This window comes from Squalius cephalus, assembly GCF_949319135.1.
Source record: "Squalius cephalus genome assembly, chromosome: 3".
In the NCBI taxonomy this organism is placed as follows: domain Eukaryota; kingdom Metazoa; phylum Chordata; class Actinopteri; order Cypriniformes; family Leuciscidae; genus Squalius; species Squalius cephalus.
The window spans coordinates 35517128-35538698 of record NC_137124.1 but is presented as its reverse complement, the minus strand read 5'-3'; the positions used below and the strand labels follow the sequence as shown (position 1 = coordinate 35538698).

General features: G+C 36.4%; 1 protein-coding gene across 4 annotated transcripts in view; it reads right to left on the bottom strand.

Annotated features, from left to right (window-relative positions):
• Nucleotides 1-21380, bottom strand: part of hdac8 (histone deacetylase 8) — a 33590-nt gene extending 12210 nt beyond the window's left edge. For 2 of the 4 annotated variants that reach the window (XM_079866448.1, XM_079866449.1), the window contains exons 1-9: nucleotides 21162-21371; nucleotides 20771-20823; nucleotides 20540-20670; nucleotides 16201-16342; nucleotides 15831-15943; nucleotides 14610-14687; nucleotides 12959-13067; nucleotides 12659-12831; nucleotides 10374-10468 (exon numbers count right to left, since the gene is read on the bottom strand). In XM_079866448.1, coding sequence (XP_079722574.1) covers nucleotides 10374-10468; nucleotides 12659-12831; nucleotides 12959-13067; nucleotides 14610-14687; nucleotides 15831-15943; nucleotides 16201-16342; nucleotides 20540-20670; nucleotides 20771-20823; nucleotides 21162-21275 — 1008 coding nt within the window. In that variant the 5' untranslated portion in view covers nucleotides 21276-21371. Of the gene's footprint in view, nucleotides 1-10373; nucleotides 10469-12658; nucleotides 12832-12958; nucleotides 13068-14609; nucleotides 14688-15830; nucleotides 15944-16200; nucleotides 16343-20539; nucleotides 20671-20770; nucleotides 20824-21161 lie in introns of all 4 variants that reach the window. The other 2 variants (XM_079866450.1, XR_013820550.1) reach the window with 2 other exon arrangements.
• Nucleotides 21381-21571: the final 191 nt, after the last annotated feature.

Genomic DNA, 21571 nt, shown 5'->3' with positions numbered 1-21571 from the left:
TAACAAAACACTTATATTGAGATTTAAATTATGAGATTAATGAAAGTATAACAAGAATTTCTATGGTTACGCTTTTAGAATTTTTGAATATTTTGAATGTAGTATGTGTGTATTTTTGTGTAGTTGTAATGTTTGTTTGTATTATTGTATATTTCTATATGTGTTGAAGTCCGTCTTCGATTTATTATGATTAGGTAATAAGCTTGTAAATGAGTGAAGGTGGATGCTAGGAAGCACAAGGCACTAATGAAGGGTCGAACCTGAAAAAGTTTCGCTGCACATTGCACTTTAGTCTATTTGTGGCATCTGTATAATAAACTGATGTGAGATTTTTGGACTACAGTATATTTTGATGTGTGCAGATCTTCATACATAATTAGTTACAATGCTTTTAGTAAGCATTCCCACACACAGGACACCACAGTGTGCCACTTGTTTTCCCATGACCTCAACCTAATCTGAAACAGCAGTGTCCACATCTCTGTTGCATTGTTTGGTTTGGACCACATTAAGATCACATTGGAACTTTTTTATTTAAAGGGTTAGTTCACCCAAAAATGTAAATTCTGTCATCAATAATTCACCTTCATGTTGTTCCAAACACAACCCATAAGACTTTAGTTCATCTTTGAAACACAAATGAAGATATTTGAATGAAACCTGAGATATTTCTGTCCCTCCAATGAAAGTCAATTCCACCAAAACTCTGATGTTTCAAAAAGACATTGTAAATATTATCCATATGAATCGAGTGGTTTAATCCAAGGAAGCTCAAACATGCTTGACATGCGAGAACCAATTAGGTTTGTTTCTCATGTGTCAAGCAAGTACAAGTTGAGATTCTGTTTACCGTATTTGATGTGCTCTATGGATGTGCGCTGATCAATGTTTATATGTGAATAAAAGCCTAAGCGTCTCTTCAGAAAACGCTCGGTTCTAATGGAATAGGTTTACAAAGTCTTTTTTAACTTTTAACTTTCTGAAGCTTCAAAGTTTGGGGAAAATGAGCATTCAGTAGAGGGACAGAAATCTCATCATCCATGTTTCAAAGATGAACAAAAGTCAAACTGACTCCTCCTTTAGTCCCTTCTGTGATAAATGTCCTGACCAACAACTTTTTTTCCATATGATGTGGGAATGTGAAAAGGTAAAAATCTTTATCTAAAAAATATCCTAAACCGGTGATCCCGTCTGTATTATTACTGAATGATGATTCTCAGTTTGATTTCTCTAAACTGCAAAAAATTGTCTGGCTGGCCGATTTAACGTCTGTAAAAAAAAACGATAGCTCAACACTGGCTCCCACCACATACCCTGGATATATTCAAGTGGTTGATTCAACTTCAGGACATTATAATGTTGGAAATACGAACAGCTCGGGTGAACTCGGCACAAATCTCAACATAAAAAATCTGGACTAAAGCTGCTGAGAAGATCTCCAAGTATATTGCGTAAAGCAAATGATCAGGACTCAGATTGAATACCTTAACACTTTATCCCTCTTCTTGTTTTGTTTTTTTAGTCATGTTTTATCATTCCTGTGGCTTTGTTTCTCTGTTAACTTATCTATCCATTATGTACCCCATTGTAAAGAGACCGCGGGGCTGCTGGGTGGGGTGGGAGGGATTGGTAGGTGGGGAGTTGATTTCATTCGTGTTTTCATGTTCTCATTCTGGCTTGTTTATTGTCAACAAAATGAAAATATAATAAAAATAAATAAAAAAGATGAACAAAAGTCTTAAGGGTTTGAAATGACATGAGGGTGAGTAAGTGATGCCAGAATTTTTATTTTTGGGTGAACTATTGTGTTGTTTGTACACCACCATGATTGAGAAAAAATGTCTCACATTGAGAAAAATGTACTTATTAACTTTGCAGTTTGTCATCTATTGTTGAAATAAGTAAACGATAAAGTTAGACAAATTAGACATAACAGAATAAGGTCAATAACTCCCTCCATAACAGAGCAGGCAAAAAAAAAAAAAATGATATGCTCAGAGTCAAAATATAACCGGCACTTCATTGTCTCCTTGAGTGGCTCATCATAAAGGTGAGTTTAGGTTTCATCTCCTGATCTTTTGAACTTTGACCATTTAACTATCAACACCACCCAACTTCCATTATAGACTTCCCCAAAGCTCATTTCCAGCATTTATTCCACTCCGGAATTCTGGGAGCCAGCTACTTCCCAGACGCAACGGCACAAAAAGTCCCACCCACAGAATGAGATATAGAGGCCGCACTGAGTGTAACTGTTGTGGCATCACACGTTTTGTTCAAGATAGATGAGACTGGAGAAGTTAAGTAACACCTGATTTTAAAGTCTGTAGTCTTGTCTGCTTAAATGTCAGAAAAACAGTTAAAAAAAACAAAAAAACATTCACTGAAGCACTGAACAGAGGGTGTATTTTATTATTATCTCAAGTAAATAACATGGGTGGACATACAGCATCTGCACTGTCTGAAACGCTTCCCTTCTAGAACAGTCAGTACGTGCAGGCGGTAATGAGCCAAGCCAGTCTGTCTGTCTTGCACTTTACAGTGAAGTACCAGAGCTGGTTCAAAGGGCAAAACTACAGACAATGCAAACATAACACTACTGGCACTCACAGCATCCTGTTGAACTCGGTATGAAAAAGTTGGCAGCCATGTGTACGTGCATCAAAAAAAGATTTCTGAAGGAACATTTCACAAATTCTAAAGGTAGTAACATCACAACTTGAGATACAAGAAACTAAACCAGATGAACTGTGATGGCCAACTATCCAGCTGTGCATTAAATCAATTTGCATGGGGAGCTTGCTTTTATAAAACGGTTCCACATTCACACATCTTTACTTTTCTCAATCCACTCACAGCTCCTCTAAAGGGTCTGCACTGTCTGTCCCTGCTCTGCCCAATGGGGTCTTTACCCCCTCCTCAAGTTATTCAGACAGGACAGAAGACCTCACAATCCCTTTAGCACTGTTTGACTAGCGTAACCACAGCAGTCATCTTATGATTGTGTGCGTTGGCTGAGCTCATGAATTAACAATACACCTGTGTATGAACCTGTAAACTCTTTGGATAAGTGTTTGAGATCATGGGTGGAGTACTTCAGTCACTCGCTGGTTTGTTGAAGTCTTTCTGTAAGAGACACTGCTTGTACAATTGGGGGAAATGATGCAGACTGTCCATTTATTGTAACCACACTCTAAATGTTCCTGTGAGATGAAGTTCAATGAGAGAGAGAGAGAGAGAGAGAGAGAGAGAGAGAGAGAGAGAGAGAGAGAGAGAGAGAGAGAGAGAGAGAGAGAGAGAGAGAGAGAGAGAGAGAGAGAGAGAGAGAGAGAGAGAGAGAGAGAGAGAGAGAGAGAGAGAGAGAGAGAGAGAGAGAGAGAGAGAAACAAACGTCTATCTGGCTGGCCTGCTGCAGGGGGGGAAACAGAGCTCTGGGTGTTTGTTATTTCATTGGGCTGTGCTGAAAATAACTTGCCAGAAACAAGTGAAAAGAAGTTTTAAAAAAAGGAGAGGATGTACAGATGTTGACTGGCCACAGAGTCCCTGACAGCACTCAAACAAAAACATAGCAAATTTCCTACCACTCGCTGATAAGATTTGACCAGAACAAAGCCACAGGTTTCCAGTCAAGCCTAACAGTCTAGTCATCAACAGGGTCTTTTTGTAGATTTAACCCTTTCCTGTCCTGTTAACCAGTACCGATAATGTAAAAAGGATAGTTCACCCGAAAATGAAAATTTGTCATTTACTCACCCTCATGTCATGACTTTTTTTTAAAAAATCTGTGAAACAAGATATTTTGAAGAATATTGGTAACTAAAAAGTTTTGGTGACCATTTACTTTCATTTGTATGGGAAAAAATAAATAAAAAATTCTCAAAATATATTTTATGTTCCATTGAAAATGGAAAGTCATACATGTATTGGAACAATGTGACAGAAATTTTCCTTTTTGAGGGAACTATCCCTTTAACGGTTTATATAATGCAGCTATTTCGATGCTGCCAGTAAACAACTATGCCAAGTTGCCAACTCTTCAATCTTTATTCTGTTTTCAGTTTCGCCTTTCTTAGACAAAAATAAAAAAAGAGCTTCAGTCACACTGAGAAAGTCTGCAACATTGGTTCACCTATTAAGGTGAGATGTGCAAGTTTTATGTTAAAATACTTTCTTCTATTACCATTAATTATACAGAGACAACTATGAACTATTCAGTAGTACAGTATTGTTATCATGAGCACTTCAAAATACAATGAATAATTCTAAGTCCAAATTGTTTTGAATTTTAGAACACACGTTAGCTTCATTTGCATTAAGTGTTTAAAATGTACAACACTGCGTAAATGCTGCATAATGGGTCTGAATGAAAATTCACTCTCTGACAGTAAGTGGTGCTTATAGAAAAACAGAAATATCACAGTTATCCCAGAAAACAAAGTTTTCCTGTTTCTGACATCCGCCTGACACGGAGAAGGAAGTCAAACAGTATTTACATATTTCAAACAGACACGTTTTTTTTTTTTTTGTGATGGTCCTTCTCAAACAACCAATAAAACTATGTATTGTCAAACATTTTTTTACACTTTTTAATCTGGACTTAAATATGCCAGCCCAAGAAAGAGATCTAGATATTGGTTTAATTATTGTTCTTAATAGTTGTTCTTTTGCACTTTAATCTGTTTGAAACAGTTTTATTGTGTATTGTGTTTACATGTTTAAGTTTTTTGGGGTTTTGAAAAGGTTATTAAACTTGTTATAAAGAGGATAACACTGTTAGTTTAAGTGTATCTTCTTAACCTGTATTTGTAATGTAATTTAGTACAGTGATAATATACCATGATAAAGTTTCAGCAATTTTATACACTGCTGTTCAAAGGTTTTGGATCGGTAAGATTTTTAATGTTTTTAAAAGAAGTCTCTTCTGCTCACCAAGGCTGCATTTATTTGATTAAAAAAATAAAACCGTAATATTGTGAAATATTATTACAATTTAAAACAGCTGTTTTCTATGTGAATATATAGTAAAGTGTAACTTCTTCCTGTGTTCAAAGCTGAATTTTCAGCATCATAACTCCAGTCTTCAGTGTCACGTGATTCTTCAGAAATCATTCTAATATGATGATTTGATGCTCAAGAAACATTTCTCATTATTATCAATGTTGAAAACAGTTATTTACATTTTCATTTCAGGATTCTTTGATGCATAGAAAGCTCAAAAGAACAGCATTTATCTGAAATAGAAAGCTTTTGTAACATTAAACACTACCGTTCAAAAGTCTGAGTCAGTACAAATTTTTATTTTATTTAAAAAAAAGAAATCAATCAATACTTTTAACTTTTAAATTAAATTGATCAAGTTACAGTAAAGACATGTATAATGTTCCAAAAGATTATATTTCAAATAAATGCTGTTTTTTTTTAAACTTTCTATTCATCAAAGAATCCTGAAAAAAAATAATAAATCACAATTGTTTTCAACATTGATAATAACAATGCATGTTTTTGAGCATTAAATTCACATATTGGAATGATTTCAGAAGGATCATGTGACACTGAAGACTGGAGTAATGATGCTGAAAATTCAGCTTTGATCACAGGAATAAATTACATTTTAAAATATATTAAAATAGAAAACAGTTATTTTAAATTGTCATAATATTTAACAATATTACTGTTTATATTACTGTAAAAAATACAAAAATATTGTATAGCCTAAGTGAGCAGAAGAGACTTCTTTTAAAAACATCTGACCGATCCAAAACTTTTGAACGGCAGTGTGTGCCTAATTCTACCTCAATCAATGCTGTGAAATTAGGGCAAAAGAAGTGTCTGGCAATCCTCTCAGGAATTCTATTTGGTGTCATTAGTGGCACAAAAATTACACACTTCACCTTTACACAACAACTTCAATTACATACTTCACCAGTGACAAATTTAATTCCACAAGAAGTTACAAATCTCAGGAACTTGTCTCTCATGATTTATGGAGATCTAAAGGGTGAATACTTCACTACATCTATTGCTAACTTTCTATTCTATTTAATATATATATATATATATTTAGAGATCATCACAACATCTCAACCAGCTATATATCCCCTAGGTTTAAGTCTCGTGCCATGGTCAAATTTAGACACTGAAGAGAGACCAATTTTGTTGGTGCAAATGGGTTGACAAAAAAAAACTGGATTGACACACAGCTGTCACAGAGGATGGTGCCTATAATGCCAACAATGGAGTTTATTTAGACCAATATCAGGGCTGTCTTGGACCAAGCTTTTCCAATTCATCAGCTTCTTAAAGAGAAACAATTCAGGTCTAAATAAAAGGCCCTGCTTTTTTTTTCTGGGTCTCTCCCTTGTGAGAGGACTGTCTATATTAGCCTCACTTTTTCATCTCTCTGTGTCTGTGACAGGGCCTGAATGAGCTCGTTGTATGCCTCCACTCCAGTCTGTCTTCATTGTTTGCAGTCCTGGCAGGGCAGACCCAGACTGAGCCGCCTCTGAGTCTCAGCAGCTGGACCGGCTCGAGGAGAGAGAGCGAGATTGCACAGGTACAAAGTGCTTCTTGTTCCACCTCTCCTTTCCCAGCTTCTTCTATGCTGCAATACTCTTCTATCTTTTTTATATCCCCATTGGTGGATGCCTCTCTGTCTTTTAACAGCCTTATCGCACTCTCTCTCCCTCTACCTTCTTTGTCTTTATGGACTCACACTACAGTTAAATAGTGTTTTGTTTGGCTGGGATGGACACACAATAATAGTGCTGGTGAGGAGATGGGGGTTCCTCTCTCTAAGAGGGGAGGAGAGAGTTTCATGCTTTGAAAAGCCGATGGAAGGAACAATAACAGAAGAGAAGCTATAGAGAAAGAAGAATGAGAAAGAGGTGAGGAGAAAGGGGAGAAAGAGTGGCGGTCCTAAAACTGTCAACTTATTAGGGAGCAAATAAATGATTTCAACATTATAGTGAATAGAATATAATAGACCACACAAGGGACACTACAAAGTGCTAAAATAAAAATGACAAAAGTTTGAAATTACAAAATGTTTTTCAAAACTATTTGGGTGAAAAGTGACCTTGAAAGTGTGAAAATGCCAAGATACAGTGTTACTGCCCATTTGTCAAGTTCATATAGAATTTATTAGTGTCTTATATGCCAACAATTTTGAAAACAAAAGTCTTCTAATGTACTTTTTGTAAGTTACTGATCAAACTTACTGAGATGAATTGTGTTCATCCCATGACTGGACAAGCAGTCCTCCTTCTGGGAGAAGTAGTGCACAGTTTTCAATAGAAGTCACATTGGACGATAAGCAATATGGACAACACTGACAAACAGACTTCAACTCCAAATCACCCAAAGAATATGAAGAGTTCTGACCTTGTCCCTAAAAGGATTTCAAAGGTTACGAAGTAGCTTATAAAAATCATATTACATACTACTAGGTTATTACTGTACATTTTAGCATGCATTAATCAATCAATCAAATGCAGTAGATGGAAAAATCTATACACTGTTCAAAAGCTCGGGGTCAGTAAGACTTTTTTTATTAATACTTTTATTCAGCAGAGATGCATTCCAACTTGCATTAAAAGTGGCAGTAAAACATTTATAATACAAAAGATTTCTCTTTCTGTTTGCAGTTGTGATGATGATAAGAAATGTTGAGCAGCAAATCAGCATATTAAAATGATTTCTGAAGGACTGAAGACTGGAGAAATGATGCTGAAAATTCAGCTTTGCATCACAGGAGTAGAAAACAATTCCTGTACAGGTCAGGAACTGTATTTTTTTATCAAATAAATGCAGCCTTGGTAAGCATCGTCTATGGTAAGCAATAAGCATACATAAATCAAAAAATTACTGACCCCTAGCCTCTGAATGGTGAATGGTATAAGGGACGTCCATTTCACAGATTTAAGAGCCTTCCAAAAAATGGCACTAGTAAAACATAATAAACGCTTCAAAATTTTTTGAATTAGAACTGCTCTCAATGGACTAGAATGCTTAACTAAATGGAGAGGTTACTTTTTTACAGTTTTGCCATCATTACAGTGCAATATGTTTTATAGCCTATAGAAGAAAGAAAATCACTGATTTACTCATCCGAATCAAGTATTCCAGAAAGATCTCTTCAATTTAATCATCATCACGACCATCACTGTCAAACAAAAACCCTGACAATTATCTACACTAGTGGTGGGTGATATGACCAAAATCTTATATCACGATATGAGTAATTTTATTTAACGATAAGGATATATATCATGATATAGTTATTTTTGCCTTAAATAAGGTTTTTATGATATAAATATTTTATCCCATTGAAATTTCATAATTCTCATCACTATTTTCAATATAATATAAAAAACTAATACTAGCCTAAAAAACCTCTCAAGCTTATTGAAGACAAGTAAACTGTAAAAGAAAGAGAAAAGAAAACAAACTACAATAAAACAAAGACACAAATGAATTAGACCTAACTGAAAAACTTCAAGTACTAGAAATACTACATAAAATGTGTCAAGTAAATGTTTTTAAAAAAACACTGCATAGTCTTCACTGTGTACCGGTAAATAAAATTATGATGTCACTTTAAAGGAATAGTTCACCCAAAAATGAAAATTCTGTCAGTAATTACTCTCACTCGTGTCGTTCCAAACCCGTAAGACCTTTGTTCATCTTCGGAATCCAAATTAAGATATTTTTGAATGAAATCCGAGAGCTTTCTGATCCCTCCATAGACAGCACGTCACTGCCCAGAAAGGTAGTAAAGAAATCGTTAAAATAGTCCATGTGACTACAGTGGTTCAAATGAAATGTTATGAAAAATACTTTTTCTGTGCAAAAAAACCCCCCATAATAACGACTTTATTCAACAATTTCTTCTCTTCTTTGTCAGATCTCCTACATTATTCACGTACTAAACACAGTACATCGCTTTTGGGTTCCACACCAGAATCCCGCCTCACTATTGGCTGATGCTGGTCACGTGGTCACGTTCTGACGTAGTACCCAGAAGCACTGTACTGTTCACACTACATCAAGCGTAGGAGAATGACAAGGAGGAGAAGAGATTGTTAAATAAAGTAGTTATTTGGGGGGGGGGGGGGGGGGGGTTGCACACAAAAAGTATTCTCGTCGCTTCCTAACATTACATTTTTAACAATGTTTTTACTACCTTTCTGGGCCCTGACAGTTGCAATGATGTTGCAGTCTATGGAGGGATCAGAAAGCTCTGGGGTTTCATAAAAAATATCTTAATTTGTGTTCTTAATTTGAGTCTTACGGGTGGAACGACACGGAGGAGAGTAATTAATGACAGAATTTAAATTTTTGGGTGAACTAACCCTTTAAGACCAACTGCACTTAAGACATAAATGACTCTGTTTACTTGCAAATACATGGTCACTTTGACACATGGGTATGTGTATTTAACTGTTCAAACCCAATTAGGTTGCAAAAAGCACTCAGTTCAGTTCTCACGTGCTCTATGAGTAGCGGCTTCATGTCAGACAGCGCTGAGAAACAGTCTCACTCAGTGTGTGCATATACTGAAATGAGTTCTCTTTCGCTGCTAATTACACTTCAACGGTTTAAAATCACTTAAAAATGCATGCAAACGATAAGCTTCCTTGACCGTGCAGCACTGCAACATCACATGAACGTAACATTGAGAGAGACGAAAGTCCAAAATCTCTACCGGTTGCCAAATTTCTAATCTAATTTCATTTTCGAATTTAATCGAAAAATTTCGAATTTAATCGTGTCTACCGGTATATCGCCCACCCCTAATCTACACAGCCTTATTTTGGTTGCTTGTCCTGTGGAGAGGTCAAGGGTCAACATGATGCAGGAGGTCATGTCAGAGGAAACAAGGGAATCTTTTATTGCGGTGACCATGAAAGCGCTCTCTATAAACATTAAAAGACCTTCTTTGTGAGTCAGAAGAAAAGAGAGATATCAAACTCTCTCGGACCAACCAGAAGGCCTTTCCAGCCCTTCATCTCTCCTCAGAAGCTTCTCAAAAAGGAATGAAAAAGCTCTTAAAAAGACTCACTCAGAATTGGGTACACACATTCTCTTTCTCTAAGGAAAGAGAAAGAGGAGAGAGGGGGAATAAACAGTTGAGGAGAGAAAAGCACAAGTCCCTCTCAGTCAACCAGTAGGGACAGAGTAGTATTGTTAAGACCCCTTCACTGGTGTGCACACGCACAATCCCCCCCCCTGCTTCATGAAAACAAACCCGGTTATTGAGAGGTGCTTGGACATATTTGATTAGACCGGCTGACTCAGCAGGAATGGAAGAGGAAGAGGAGGAGAGACTGGGGTTTTAGACAGCTGCTGAAAGAAGAGAGGGAACAGGGTCTCACCTCATGGTCTGGGATCTCAGAAGACAGAGTCTGTCCTAGGACGGTCCCCGTTAGGTAGGTCCAGCAGCGGGCAGTATTGGCAAGGTTATAGCCGCCTGAGAGAGGCAGATTTGTATACGCAGAGAGCGAAAGAGAGAGAGAAGCGGGATTGAAGTCAGCAAAAGGGCTTCATTGTACTAGTGTAATTACTACCTTTCATCTAGCTTGGCTAGGCAGGTCTGCAGCTTAGAGCTCATTTCAAAATGGGCTAAAATCACAAAAGTTCACTTTCTTCTCTCAGCCCAACCCCAACCCGGCCGTAACAACACACTAATAAACTTTTTGGCCGAGTCAGAAAGCTGGCAACAAGGACAGAAGATGGAGTTGTCAGTGTTAAGACATAGAGGAAAAATAAACTGAGGCAACACTGCTGACAACGTCTGTCGATTTAGTTACCCCATAAATGAAAATTCTGTCATCATTTACTCACCCTCATTTCGTAGAAAAACCGTGACATCTAAACAAAAATGAAGATAATCTAATAATCGAATAAATAGATAATTTAATATTCTCTCATCATCTTTGCCCATCCACTGAAAGTCTACGCAACCAAACTTTGCACGCTTCAGAAAGTACAAGTATCGTTATGAATCGAGCGGTTAAACAGAATAAACATTTAATTTAGGCTTTTATTTACATATAACATTGCATAAGACATGAATAGAAGACTAAATTAAATCTGGTCATCATAATAAGCAAACATGTCTTTTCAGAAGACATGGATGAAACTGCTCGATTCAAATGGATTTGTTTTTCAAAGATGAACGAAAGTCTTATATGTTTGGAACGTCATCAATTAATGACAGAATTTAAATTTTTGGATATTAAAGGAGTCCTATTATGCTTTTTCACTTTTTCAACTTCAACTTAGTGTTAGTTAGTGTGTAATGTTGCTGTTTGAGCAAAAAAGGTTACGAAGCTCTAAAGGGGGTCGCACACCGGACGCGCAGCGCCACGTCTTTTAAATTCGAACACATTATTCTCTATGAGAGTACACACACCGGCGGCGCCTTTCGGCGTCTGTCCGCAACGGCTCAGGACCGTGTTCAAAATCCTGCCGCGCCACAGAGCGCCATTTACATAGTTTTATATTAAATTTACATTTATGTGTTTCAAATCGTAGTTAATGTATATACGGACTTAACCCCGTGCTGCAATATACATTTAGTTTTATATTTATTTACAGAAATCAGAAAATTGCTGATGTTATCGGATTTTCAGGTGACAGTTGTCCTAGACGTGGCGCAGCGCGGCGCTGAGCTGCGCGTCCGGTGTGCAACCCACTTAAGTCCACTCCAAAGGGAGATACCGTATTTAACACAATACACTTTCCAAAAACTACAACGAATGACTAATTTGGACAACAGCGCGTTTTTTCCGGGATTTGAGAAGTCATAATGTTACTCATTTAAATAATCCCGCCCTTGGAATAAACAAAAAAAGGTGACGAGGCCTGGTTGAGCTGCATTAGAGAAGACAGTGTGGTCGCAGTCAAAGAGATGATGTTTTGTCCAACCCCGTTTCCAAAATGTATTTGTTTGACCTTCAGAAGGCTGACGAACTTTAGCCAACACTAGTGTTGATGTAGTGTTTACTGAAGCTTTTGTAAGCTCTCACTTTTGTAAGACTGTTCACCGCCCCTTAGGAAAATTATCCTTGGTTTTGTAATCGATTATTGTTTGTGTTACCATAGTTTTCCGACATATATAACTATTAAATTGTGTATAACATTATATCTAAAATGTATAAGAAAATTACAAAAAAACAAACATACCACTCTGAAACCTCCTGTGAAAATCAGAACTTGCAAAGCCTGTGCATGAAATCCGTTCTGGGCGATCCTATTGTTTGCTAACATTAAGTCTGAATCAGGCTTGAATTTTTTTGAAAATGACGCCATTCTTAATATTTACATCCAAATAGAGTTTGCGGTTATGGTAAGGGGCGGGACATTTCCCGAACACGCGCTAATCGGTGCCAATCACAACACACTGGGTCAGCAAACCAATCACAGCACATTTCGTATTTCGGAAGGAGGGGCTTCATCGAAACAGGAACTACATGGAGCGTTTGGGCCAGACTAGGGAGAGAGGTGCTGTAATAATGTAAAATATGTGTTTTTTTGAACAATCAAGCATTAAAGCATAAAATCCCAAAAACTAAATCAAGACTTTGTAAAAGGGCACAATAGGGTCCTTTAAGAGATTAAGAGCATAATACAATTGAACAAAAACAATGACACACACCTCCTCCTAGTAGCAGAGTGGGTAACTCCCAGCCCAGGATATAGTTTAGACACTTTCCAACTCCAACAGGAGTCATATTGAAAGAGCACATGGGGTCACCCGCCATTGTGTCCGCTCCTAGTTGCATCACAACTGCTTCAGGGTTAAATAGAGCTTTTACTTCCTGCATCACACTGAGAGAAAAAAAAAAAAAAAAAGAAAAAGAAATAATGCTTATGTATAAATGACACTGAGCCACAGGGACAAACAAAACATTACAAGGAACTTGATTGGATGGCTGGTTAATGGATCTTTACAGACCTGGTGAAGGTCTGGCAGTACCGATCATCACGTATGCCATCCTCAAAGGGGACGTTAACAGCGTACCAGCGTCCTTTACCCAGCCCAGTGTCAGTCACATCACCCGTGCCTTTGAAACAAATAATAATGATGGCCCTTAAGCTGGTCTCTTTGGTCATTCATATCACTGACAAAACTGATATCTGAGTCAGTATGAATTATCTACATCACGCTTTAATTGGCATTGACCATTCAAAAGTTTGGGGTCAGTAAGATATAAATATATATATATAAATTTTTTTTAAATTATGCATTTATTATTTAATTGTTTTCTCAATTGTGTTAGGATTCAGGATTGACATTTGTAATGTTACAAAAAAAAATCTACAAATAAAAGTGGTTTTATTGAACCATTTTAATTGTTAATTGTAATATTTCACAATATTACAGTTTTTACTGTATTTTTGCAGCCTTGGTGAGCATAAACTTTTACTTACATAAACTACCCCAAACTTTTACTTTGTACTTTCAGATCAAGCTGTTGCAAGGATATTACATACTCAAAGACAAATTTTGTTTTGCTGCTTGCTTAATTGACTTAACTAGAATTCTTAAACACTTTGTCACAAGGTAATTTCATGGTGTGCAGTTCACTGAAGTTTGCAAAGCATACGTTTGCTTAATCCAATTGTGTTGGGACTGCATGAACATATTTCACTGCTATTACCATACCATTGCTGGAGCTGTGCAGGGGATTTCCAGTTCCCAGCATGCTATGCATAGAACTGAACTGAACTGAGAGAGACACTGTTGAAATTAAGTGTTATTTTATGTGTTTTTTTTATGATGAAAAATTGGGAGGAGCTTAATGTTGTTATGTTTAGGGTTGGATTTTCGGGGGTTGCCAGAACTTGCCACTGCGGTGAAGAGCGGAGCATCTGCTAAGCGTTAATGTATATGAATAATGTATAATGTGTATGACTCAGCTTTACTCAAAGAGCAATTACTGTGCAAATGCAAGGGCAGGGATCAGTCTCTTCCTTCTTGCTTTATTAGAATGTAAAAAAAAAAAAAAACAGTATGTGCACTATTGCTAGCTAGTTAAAGAGATTCAGTAAAACGAATTGAGTGATTCAAACGATTGAATTCAGTAAAACGAAATAAAATTAACTGTCAAAACAACCCAATTTTGACAGTTAATTTTATTGCGTTTTACTCAATTCAATCAGATTTCCACTACAAGTATCTGGAGCAGAGTTCATAATTTAATTTAATGTTAAGAAAATCTATTCCAAGTGTGTTCACATATGAATTAATGTTTTGAATGTGTCATATTTGTAAAGGTAAACTGGCAACTGTGTGGCAAAAACAAGGCAATAATAAATCAGGTAAATAATAATTCAGTTATCTTGAAATAATTAAATATCTTGTCTTCATAGAGCATTTGCTCAGTTACCTTCCCAAGTGCTATTGTTAAACTAGTGAAGGGGCTCTCAGAGTCTCCAAGAAGCCACAGAGCTCCAGTCTCCATTATCAGCTGGGTAATCAGACTCTGGGCGCTGGAGTGCAGCCTGCAGCTCCAGCTCTGGCATGGCTTGAAACATGACTGTCAATTAAGGGAATTAAAAGACGTGCTGGTCTTCACTGAGGCGTAGAGGCATGCAGAACTAACCTGGGAAGAAGCCAGGAGAAAACTTGTGCAGAGACACTGTCATGACTTTAGAGGTGAAGCTGAAAGCGTCCTCCACACCTGGAGAGGAAACAATGCAGAAGTCCACTTAATGGGAAGGATATTAAATCACGTCCAAGGAAAAGCATACAGGAAGTGCTCTTTTGAACTAATTGAGAAATAAACACAACCGGTAACAGATAAATACAAACAAGGAATATGACCTATCTATACTACTATCTAAACATCTGGGTCGATGAAAAATAAAATATTCTAAAATAAAGAAAATATAACCTGGTGTAAATTTTTTGAAAACCCTTCTAATAAAGGTTCAATTATATCTTATTTTTAGAGACTTATTGAACTTCTCTTGATAAGTCTCTTACTTGACTCTTAAAGGTTTAGTTCACCCAAAAATGAAAATTCTGTCAGTAATTAATAATTACTGTCACGTAAAAAGTATTCTCGTCGCTTGATAAACTTGTGGTTGAGCCACTGTAGTCACTTGGACTATTTTAACGATGTCTTTACTAACTTTTCTGGGATGGCAGATATCGATTACCTAGCAGCCTATGAAGGAGTGAGCCAGCTCTCAGATTTCATCAAAAATATCTTAATTTGTGTTCCGAAGATGAACGAAAGTCTTACGGGGTTGGAACAACATCAATCCTTTCTATATAATTTTGTGTTGTATGTTTTTTCCTGCATTGACTGGAACACATGACTTTGAGCTTTATTAGCAGTTTTGTAAAAAAAAAAAAAAAAAAGCATTAGCCAGACTACCCAATGAGTTTCTTTTAAAAAGTTAGTTTTTAAAAAGTTAGAAAATGAGTTTTCAGGACAGTTGTATCACCCTAACCCCACTGTCAAACTCAAAATGATGTTTCATTTAGAAATTTAAAAAATACTCATCGTAGAAATGGTATATTCATCCATTAAAAATTAAAGAAAATGTATGCATTTTTGAACATACTAATTTCCAATTTCCAAAAAATATGAGTGTTATTATTAAATATGAGAGTTAAAAGAAGTGTTGCAGACATTAATGTTTTTTCACTTTGTTATGTCACTGACCCATCTAACATTCACTCTTGGTATTAATGTGGATTTGGACGTCAGATATAAATTTAAAGCCAATTTGTGAATTATTTGTGGAAAAGAAGGATGTTAAATGCTATTAACGACAACAGGTTGTTATGGTTATTGTTATGGAAGTGTTATTACCATCGCCATGGTGAAGGTCCACATCCACATAGAGAACCCTCTCATACTTCTCCCGCAGTTTGAGGATTCCAAGAACAGCGTCATTCACATAACAGAACCCAGATGCCTCATCCCTTACATAACAACACATATTCAATCAGATGCTCCAGTGACCCGCTGAACAATGTCCTACACAAATAAACATTCATCTATAATAAACATATTTTACAAAAACTAAACACTAAGCTCGTTTAAAAAGCTTCTGCAAACAAACTGTGACATAAAAATTTGAACTTGGTTTAAACATGCTAAAGATGACACTGGCATCTCAATGATTGATGTGGAGGTGAAACACAAGAGGGTGGGCACAAGGCCTGTTGTGCTGTATTACTTCTTGGCGTGATGCCACCCTCCGGCCCAGTTGATGGCCACATCACACTTTCCATCCAGCAGATTCTGGGCAGCAGTCAGAGTGGCTCCTCCAACGGAGGCCGCGTAATCAAAAATACCTTCCACCACCGGACAGTCATAACCTGAACAAAAAAAAAAAGCGTCAAGAAGGGGGTTTGATAACACAGAGAGACAATGGGATGGGGTGTAGAGAGGAAACTGAGAGGAAAGATAGTCTGTCACAGAATGGGAGGGTGAGACAGAACAATAAACACTGAGCTACATTAAAATAGATCCTTTGGCAAGAGCTTTGTTTCCCCCTCAAAAACAACAACACTATTCTCTATCCCTGGAGATTAGTATGAAGTGTCAGTTTGTCAGGCATTTAAATTACACATGGCTGTGATCCAGTGCAAAAATTAAACACTGATTATAATAGCTGGAAAGTCTGAGAAAGATTCAAGTATAATACTGCCCACTGCTGTAAGCAAGAGTGCATTGCATGCACTAGCACAAGGGACACCATTGGCTTGGTTGACTATTCTGGAAACCCACTTCTAATTCAGAGGGGTTTAAACTGGGTTCTGGGAACCCCCAGGGAAAGTGAAGTTAGGTGGTCTGCGAAAAATTTACAAAGCTACTTGTATGTGTGTGCATATATATATATTAGGGCTGGGCAAAAAAATCGATTTTTCGATTAATCGTTTTTTTAAAATGTGGTCGATTCAAAATCGATTCTCAAACGCCAAGAATCGATTTTTTTTCCATCTTTATTTATCTATTACCCAAGAATTAGTTTTCCTCCACTGTTCATATAGGCTTGCAAACTCAATTTTATAGCTAATGCTGTGATATTTTATGTTAGTTTTATCTAAATCATAAAATAACCTCAAAAGTGCTGCACGTTTAATCATATCGCAATCGCGATGTCAAGCCTATACGCAATTAGGCGGCAAAATGCTGCGATTTTATATTAAATAAACAAATTTGGGCTTTTATCGCAATGCAGGCAGCATCTGTTAATTTTTTGTCATCCTTTGGCTAGTGTTACATGATCCCGCTCTTATTCATTCAAATGCTTTTAAACCATTCATACGCGACAAGACAAAATAGATCTCGCTGCCTGTGAAAGTCCTGACTGTGACAGAAAAACTTGCGATGATATCGTGCGTGCGCACAAGACAGCCCAGAATAGAGTTATCTGTCGCGCTTGAACGAACAATAAAACACACAATAATGCCAAAATGTCTTTTTGTTGAGTATTTTCATAACATAAGAGCAGTCTTATGATGAACGTGAAGAGTTATGACTCGGCGCGTGTGAGATCCGCGTCTCTGTCAACAGCGGCTGGTCTTAAAGGGACAGTACACAGTAGCCACTAATTATCTCTGTCGTTAAAAGTTAATCAAATAACAAAGGGAACAGAGAAAAACACTCACTGCTCTTGACTAAAGAACTTTTTTAAAGCTACACTGTGTAACTTTTTTAGTTGATTCTTAGCAAAAAACACTTAGTTCTTTCAAAAATATATGTGCTCATTAATGTATATTTACTTCTTTCAAGTAATAAAGTATTCTCTTAAGTTTATAATCTGCCATTGAAAGTACATACGGGTGAGGGGTTCGAATGCCGGTCGCCATGTTGCCCCTCCATCTTGAAACTACATTAGCCAAAGAGGGGCATACCAGTAAATTCAAGCTTCGCCTTTTGCGTTTTTCACTCAGTGACACCGTGACGAATGCGAGGGGGAGATTACTCGCGAGCTCGCGAGTGCCGGCAGATTTGAAAGATAGTGTGGTGTGTGTGTGTGCGTGCGTGCGTACTCACATTTGAAAGAGAGAATTAAAACGTCAACGCGACAGACAAATCAGCAAGACCATAGGCCTAGTCAATATTGGAGTAACTTTTCCCAGATGGAAAGAGCTCATGAGGAGAAAAGATTTTAAAACGGACGCCGAGGTTGCCTGCTTTCTTCTCGACAGGTAATTCAGCCTGTTGTAATTCATTTGTGTAAATTCGAAGTTTTATAGTTGCTTGTCTAAGTTCTAACCATAGCATGGTTGTGCATAACGCCAGAACGACCTCTAGTGTAACTTCATCCTCGCGTCAATGGTGAAAAAGTATTGTTTACCTTGTAACATAAATCTGGTGATGAATAGTTTTAAAGGCGCAATTTTTTAAGCTATATAAAAAAAAGGACACTGTAAATTTTAGTTATTTTTAATTGCTTTTACTTTGTACACATTGTAACGTTAGCCTAATCTGATTATGCTGGGATAGCCGATTCCAAGGGTGACGTTTACCTCCTGACATCTGTCCTGTAGTTTTATTCATTTTAGACGTATTGTTTATTATTGTCATGGACGAAGTCGATAACTGGAAGCCATGTTAATCTTGGAATAATACGGCCACCGTAGGAGTGAAAACGCCCTCGGAATTGAGAGGAACAGAAACTAAAATTCACTGGGTAGTCATATACAATTTCACCGCTAGATGGGAGTAAAAATCACACAGTGTAGCTTTAACTTTGATTAGTCTATATATAATTTATAATTAATGCAGCACAGACTGTTTGATAACTTTATTCAATTTATGTATATGGCCTAGCTGTTAGACAGGAAGGGCACAGATAAAAAATTATATGCAATGTTTTTATATGGGTTTATGTGAGGATTGTTAACCTGTTTGATCAAGACATGCGACTGTTCTGACTTGTCCAATTTTCAGCATCAATTTTTCATCTTGCATCAAAATCCTGTCTATTCATTGTATGCATTTGAAATATAGAGTTGGGTTCTGTTTTAATGTACCCAAGTGTACCTAAAATAAAAAGAGTTTAATATACAGGTTTGTGGCTCTTAATTTCTTTTTATTAATTAAACACTTGAAAACTTATGTTCAGTTTTCTTTTCTTTTTCTTTTTTTAATAAATATAGGATTTGTATTAAATATTAATTGAGTCGAATCGAAATCTAATTCAGAATCGAAATCGAAAAATCGAATCGAGAATCGAAATCGAAAATCGAATCGAGAATCGAATCGATTTGAGAGCTTGCGAATCGAAATCGAATCGAATTGTAACATCTGAATCGATACCCAGCCCTAATATATATATATATATACATGTATATACAGTGCTATGCATAAGTTTAGACAGCCATGCTAAAGTTGACTAAAAAGAGGAATAAAAAAATCATCTTTTGGAAATTGAACTTAATGCCTTAATTAAAAAAATTAGGAAAAATCCAACCTTTAAGGACACCAATTTTCTTTGTGAATGAATAATGTATCGTAAATAAATAAATGTTCTTCCTTAAAATACAGGGTGCATAAGTTTGGACACCCCTATGTTAAATTCCCATAGAGGCAGGCAGATTTTTATTTTTAAGTATTTTTAAAAAAATTTTTTTTAGGATACTATGCATCCTGATAAAGTTCCCTTGGCCTTTGGAACTAAAATAGCCCCACATCATCACATAGCCTTCACCATACCTAGAGATTGGCATGGGGTACTTTCCATAAGATCATCTCTCAATGCAAATCAAACCAGCTATTAGGCTAACTGAAATAAAACCATGCCAATCTCTAGGTATGGTGAAGGCTGTGTGATGATGTGGGGCTATTTTAATTCTAAACTTATGCATAGCACTGTATATATATATATATATATATATATATATATATATATATATATATATATATATATATATATATATATATATATGAAGTTATTTTACAATTACTTTGTCATCTTGCAGCGCACATGGAAGTTTGCTGAGGTTTAATAATTTGAATTGAACTGAAAATATCACATCAGGTTTATAAACATTAAAATGGGTAGAAAAAATATACACTGTCTACTTAAATTTTATTACTGCTGAGGAAATATTTTCCAGATAATATTTTAAATATAAAATCCAATTATTTAACTTTGCAAAAACCATGTTGTACTTATATCATCACATTATTATTTTTTATCACATAGTATAATAATATAATTGTCTTTTCACATGAAAATATATAGCTGCTTTTATATTTTAGGAATGGGTTTTTCATATTTTGGGGTCCTTGGATTCAAAAAGTTTGAAAACTTTACAAAAAACAAATAGTTTATGAAAATCGGTTTATGAAGATGAAGCCAAAAGCTGTGCAAATGCCAAGCGAGGCCAATCTGCCCGTGCCTGATCTCAATAATGGTCTTGTGGGAGCAAATTCCTACAGCCAACATCTGGTGAAATGTCTTCAGAGTAAAAGCTGCTGGAAACAGCGAAAGGAGTCCATATTGATTAAAAAAATGATGCCTGATTATCTGAATTCAGGTCTATTAAAACAAGTCTCACCCAGTCCAAAGTCAACAGACTGAGGGTCATCATTGTCCCCGTCCTGGCTGATCTTGTGCAGGTGCTGCAAGTAAGAGTCTGTGTGAAACACAGCCATCTCCTCTATTGAAGCCGCATGTGGCTTTACCACCCTAAAAACCACACAAAACAGTTTCAACAACATAAACATCAGTTAACATTATTTACGTATTTAAAAAATACATATTTAAATGAAAATGATGAAAACTGCACCTCATGTATTTCAATAAGCCATACGCCTCAATCAGTGAATGCACCATACTCGCCTGAGAGAGAAAGAAAGTAGTAAAGAAATTCAGGAATGTGTCTAGTTATATATTCCATATATAACACTAATTGATTGACACATTATGTAAGCTACTAACTTTAGCAGCTACTATAACGTATTTACATGATATTCCAAAGTTCTTCAAAGAATACCATGGTAATATACCATGGAAGATGTCCAAAACATGGTACTTTTTCGTTAGTTCACAGTCAATCGCGATTCCATTTGAATTATTTATGTCTCTATATGTAAAGCGGTGAAGTATGAAGCATCAATCTGGCCGAGGACAGATGTGTGTGTTGTGTTTGGGAGTGTGAGAAGTGCAGCTCATCTCACCCGGTTTGGCACTTTAGACAGAGAGTCACATGTCTGGATGTATTCCGGACTGTAAACATACACCACACTGCGATTTCTGCTTTTATCATTATTACTCTCGCTTTTATCACTCATTTAAAATCGAACTATTAAAATCAAAGCTCCTCATAAATCGACACAGAGCCTTGTTTCGGTGCGCTGTGGCTGTTCTGACAATGAACGTTACAACAATAATCGTTCGTTATTTCAAAATAAAAGTCCGGATTTGTTCTTATCAAGATACTGGAATGTTTGTCAAGATAACGTGCTGTTTTTGGATTTATTTCTGATAGGAAACAGTAAAAACTGACAAATATCTGGATAATTCATTAAATAAAATGTTTATTTAAATGTCATTTTTATTCAGTTGTGATGTATTATATTAAGCAAAA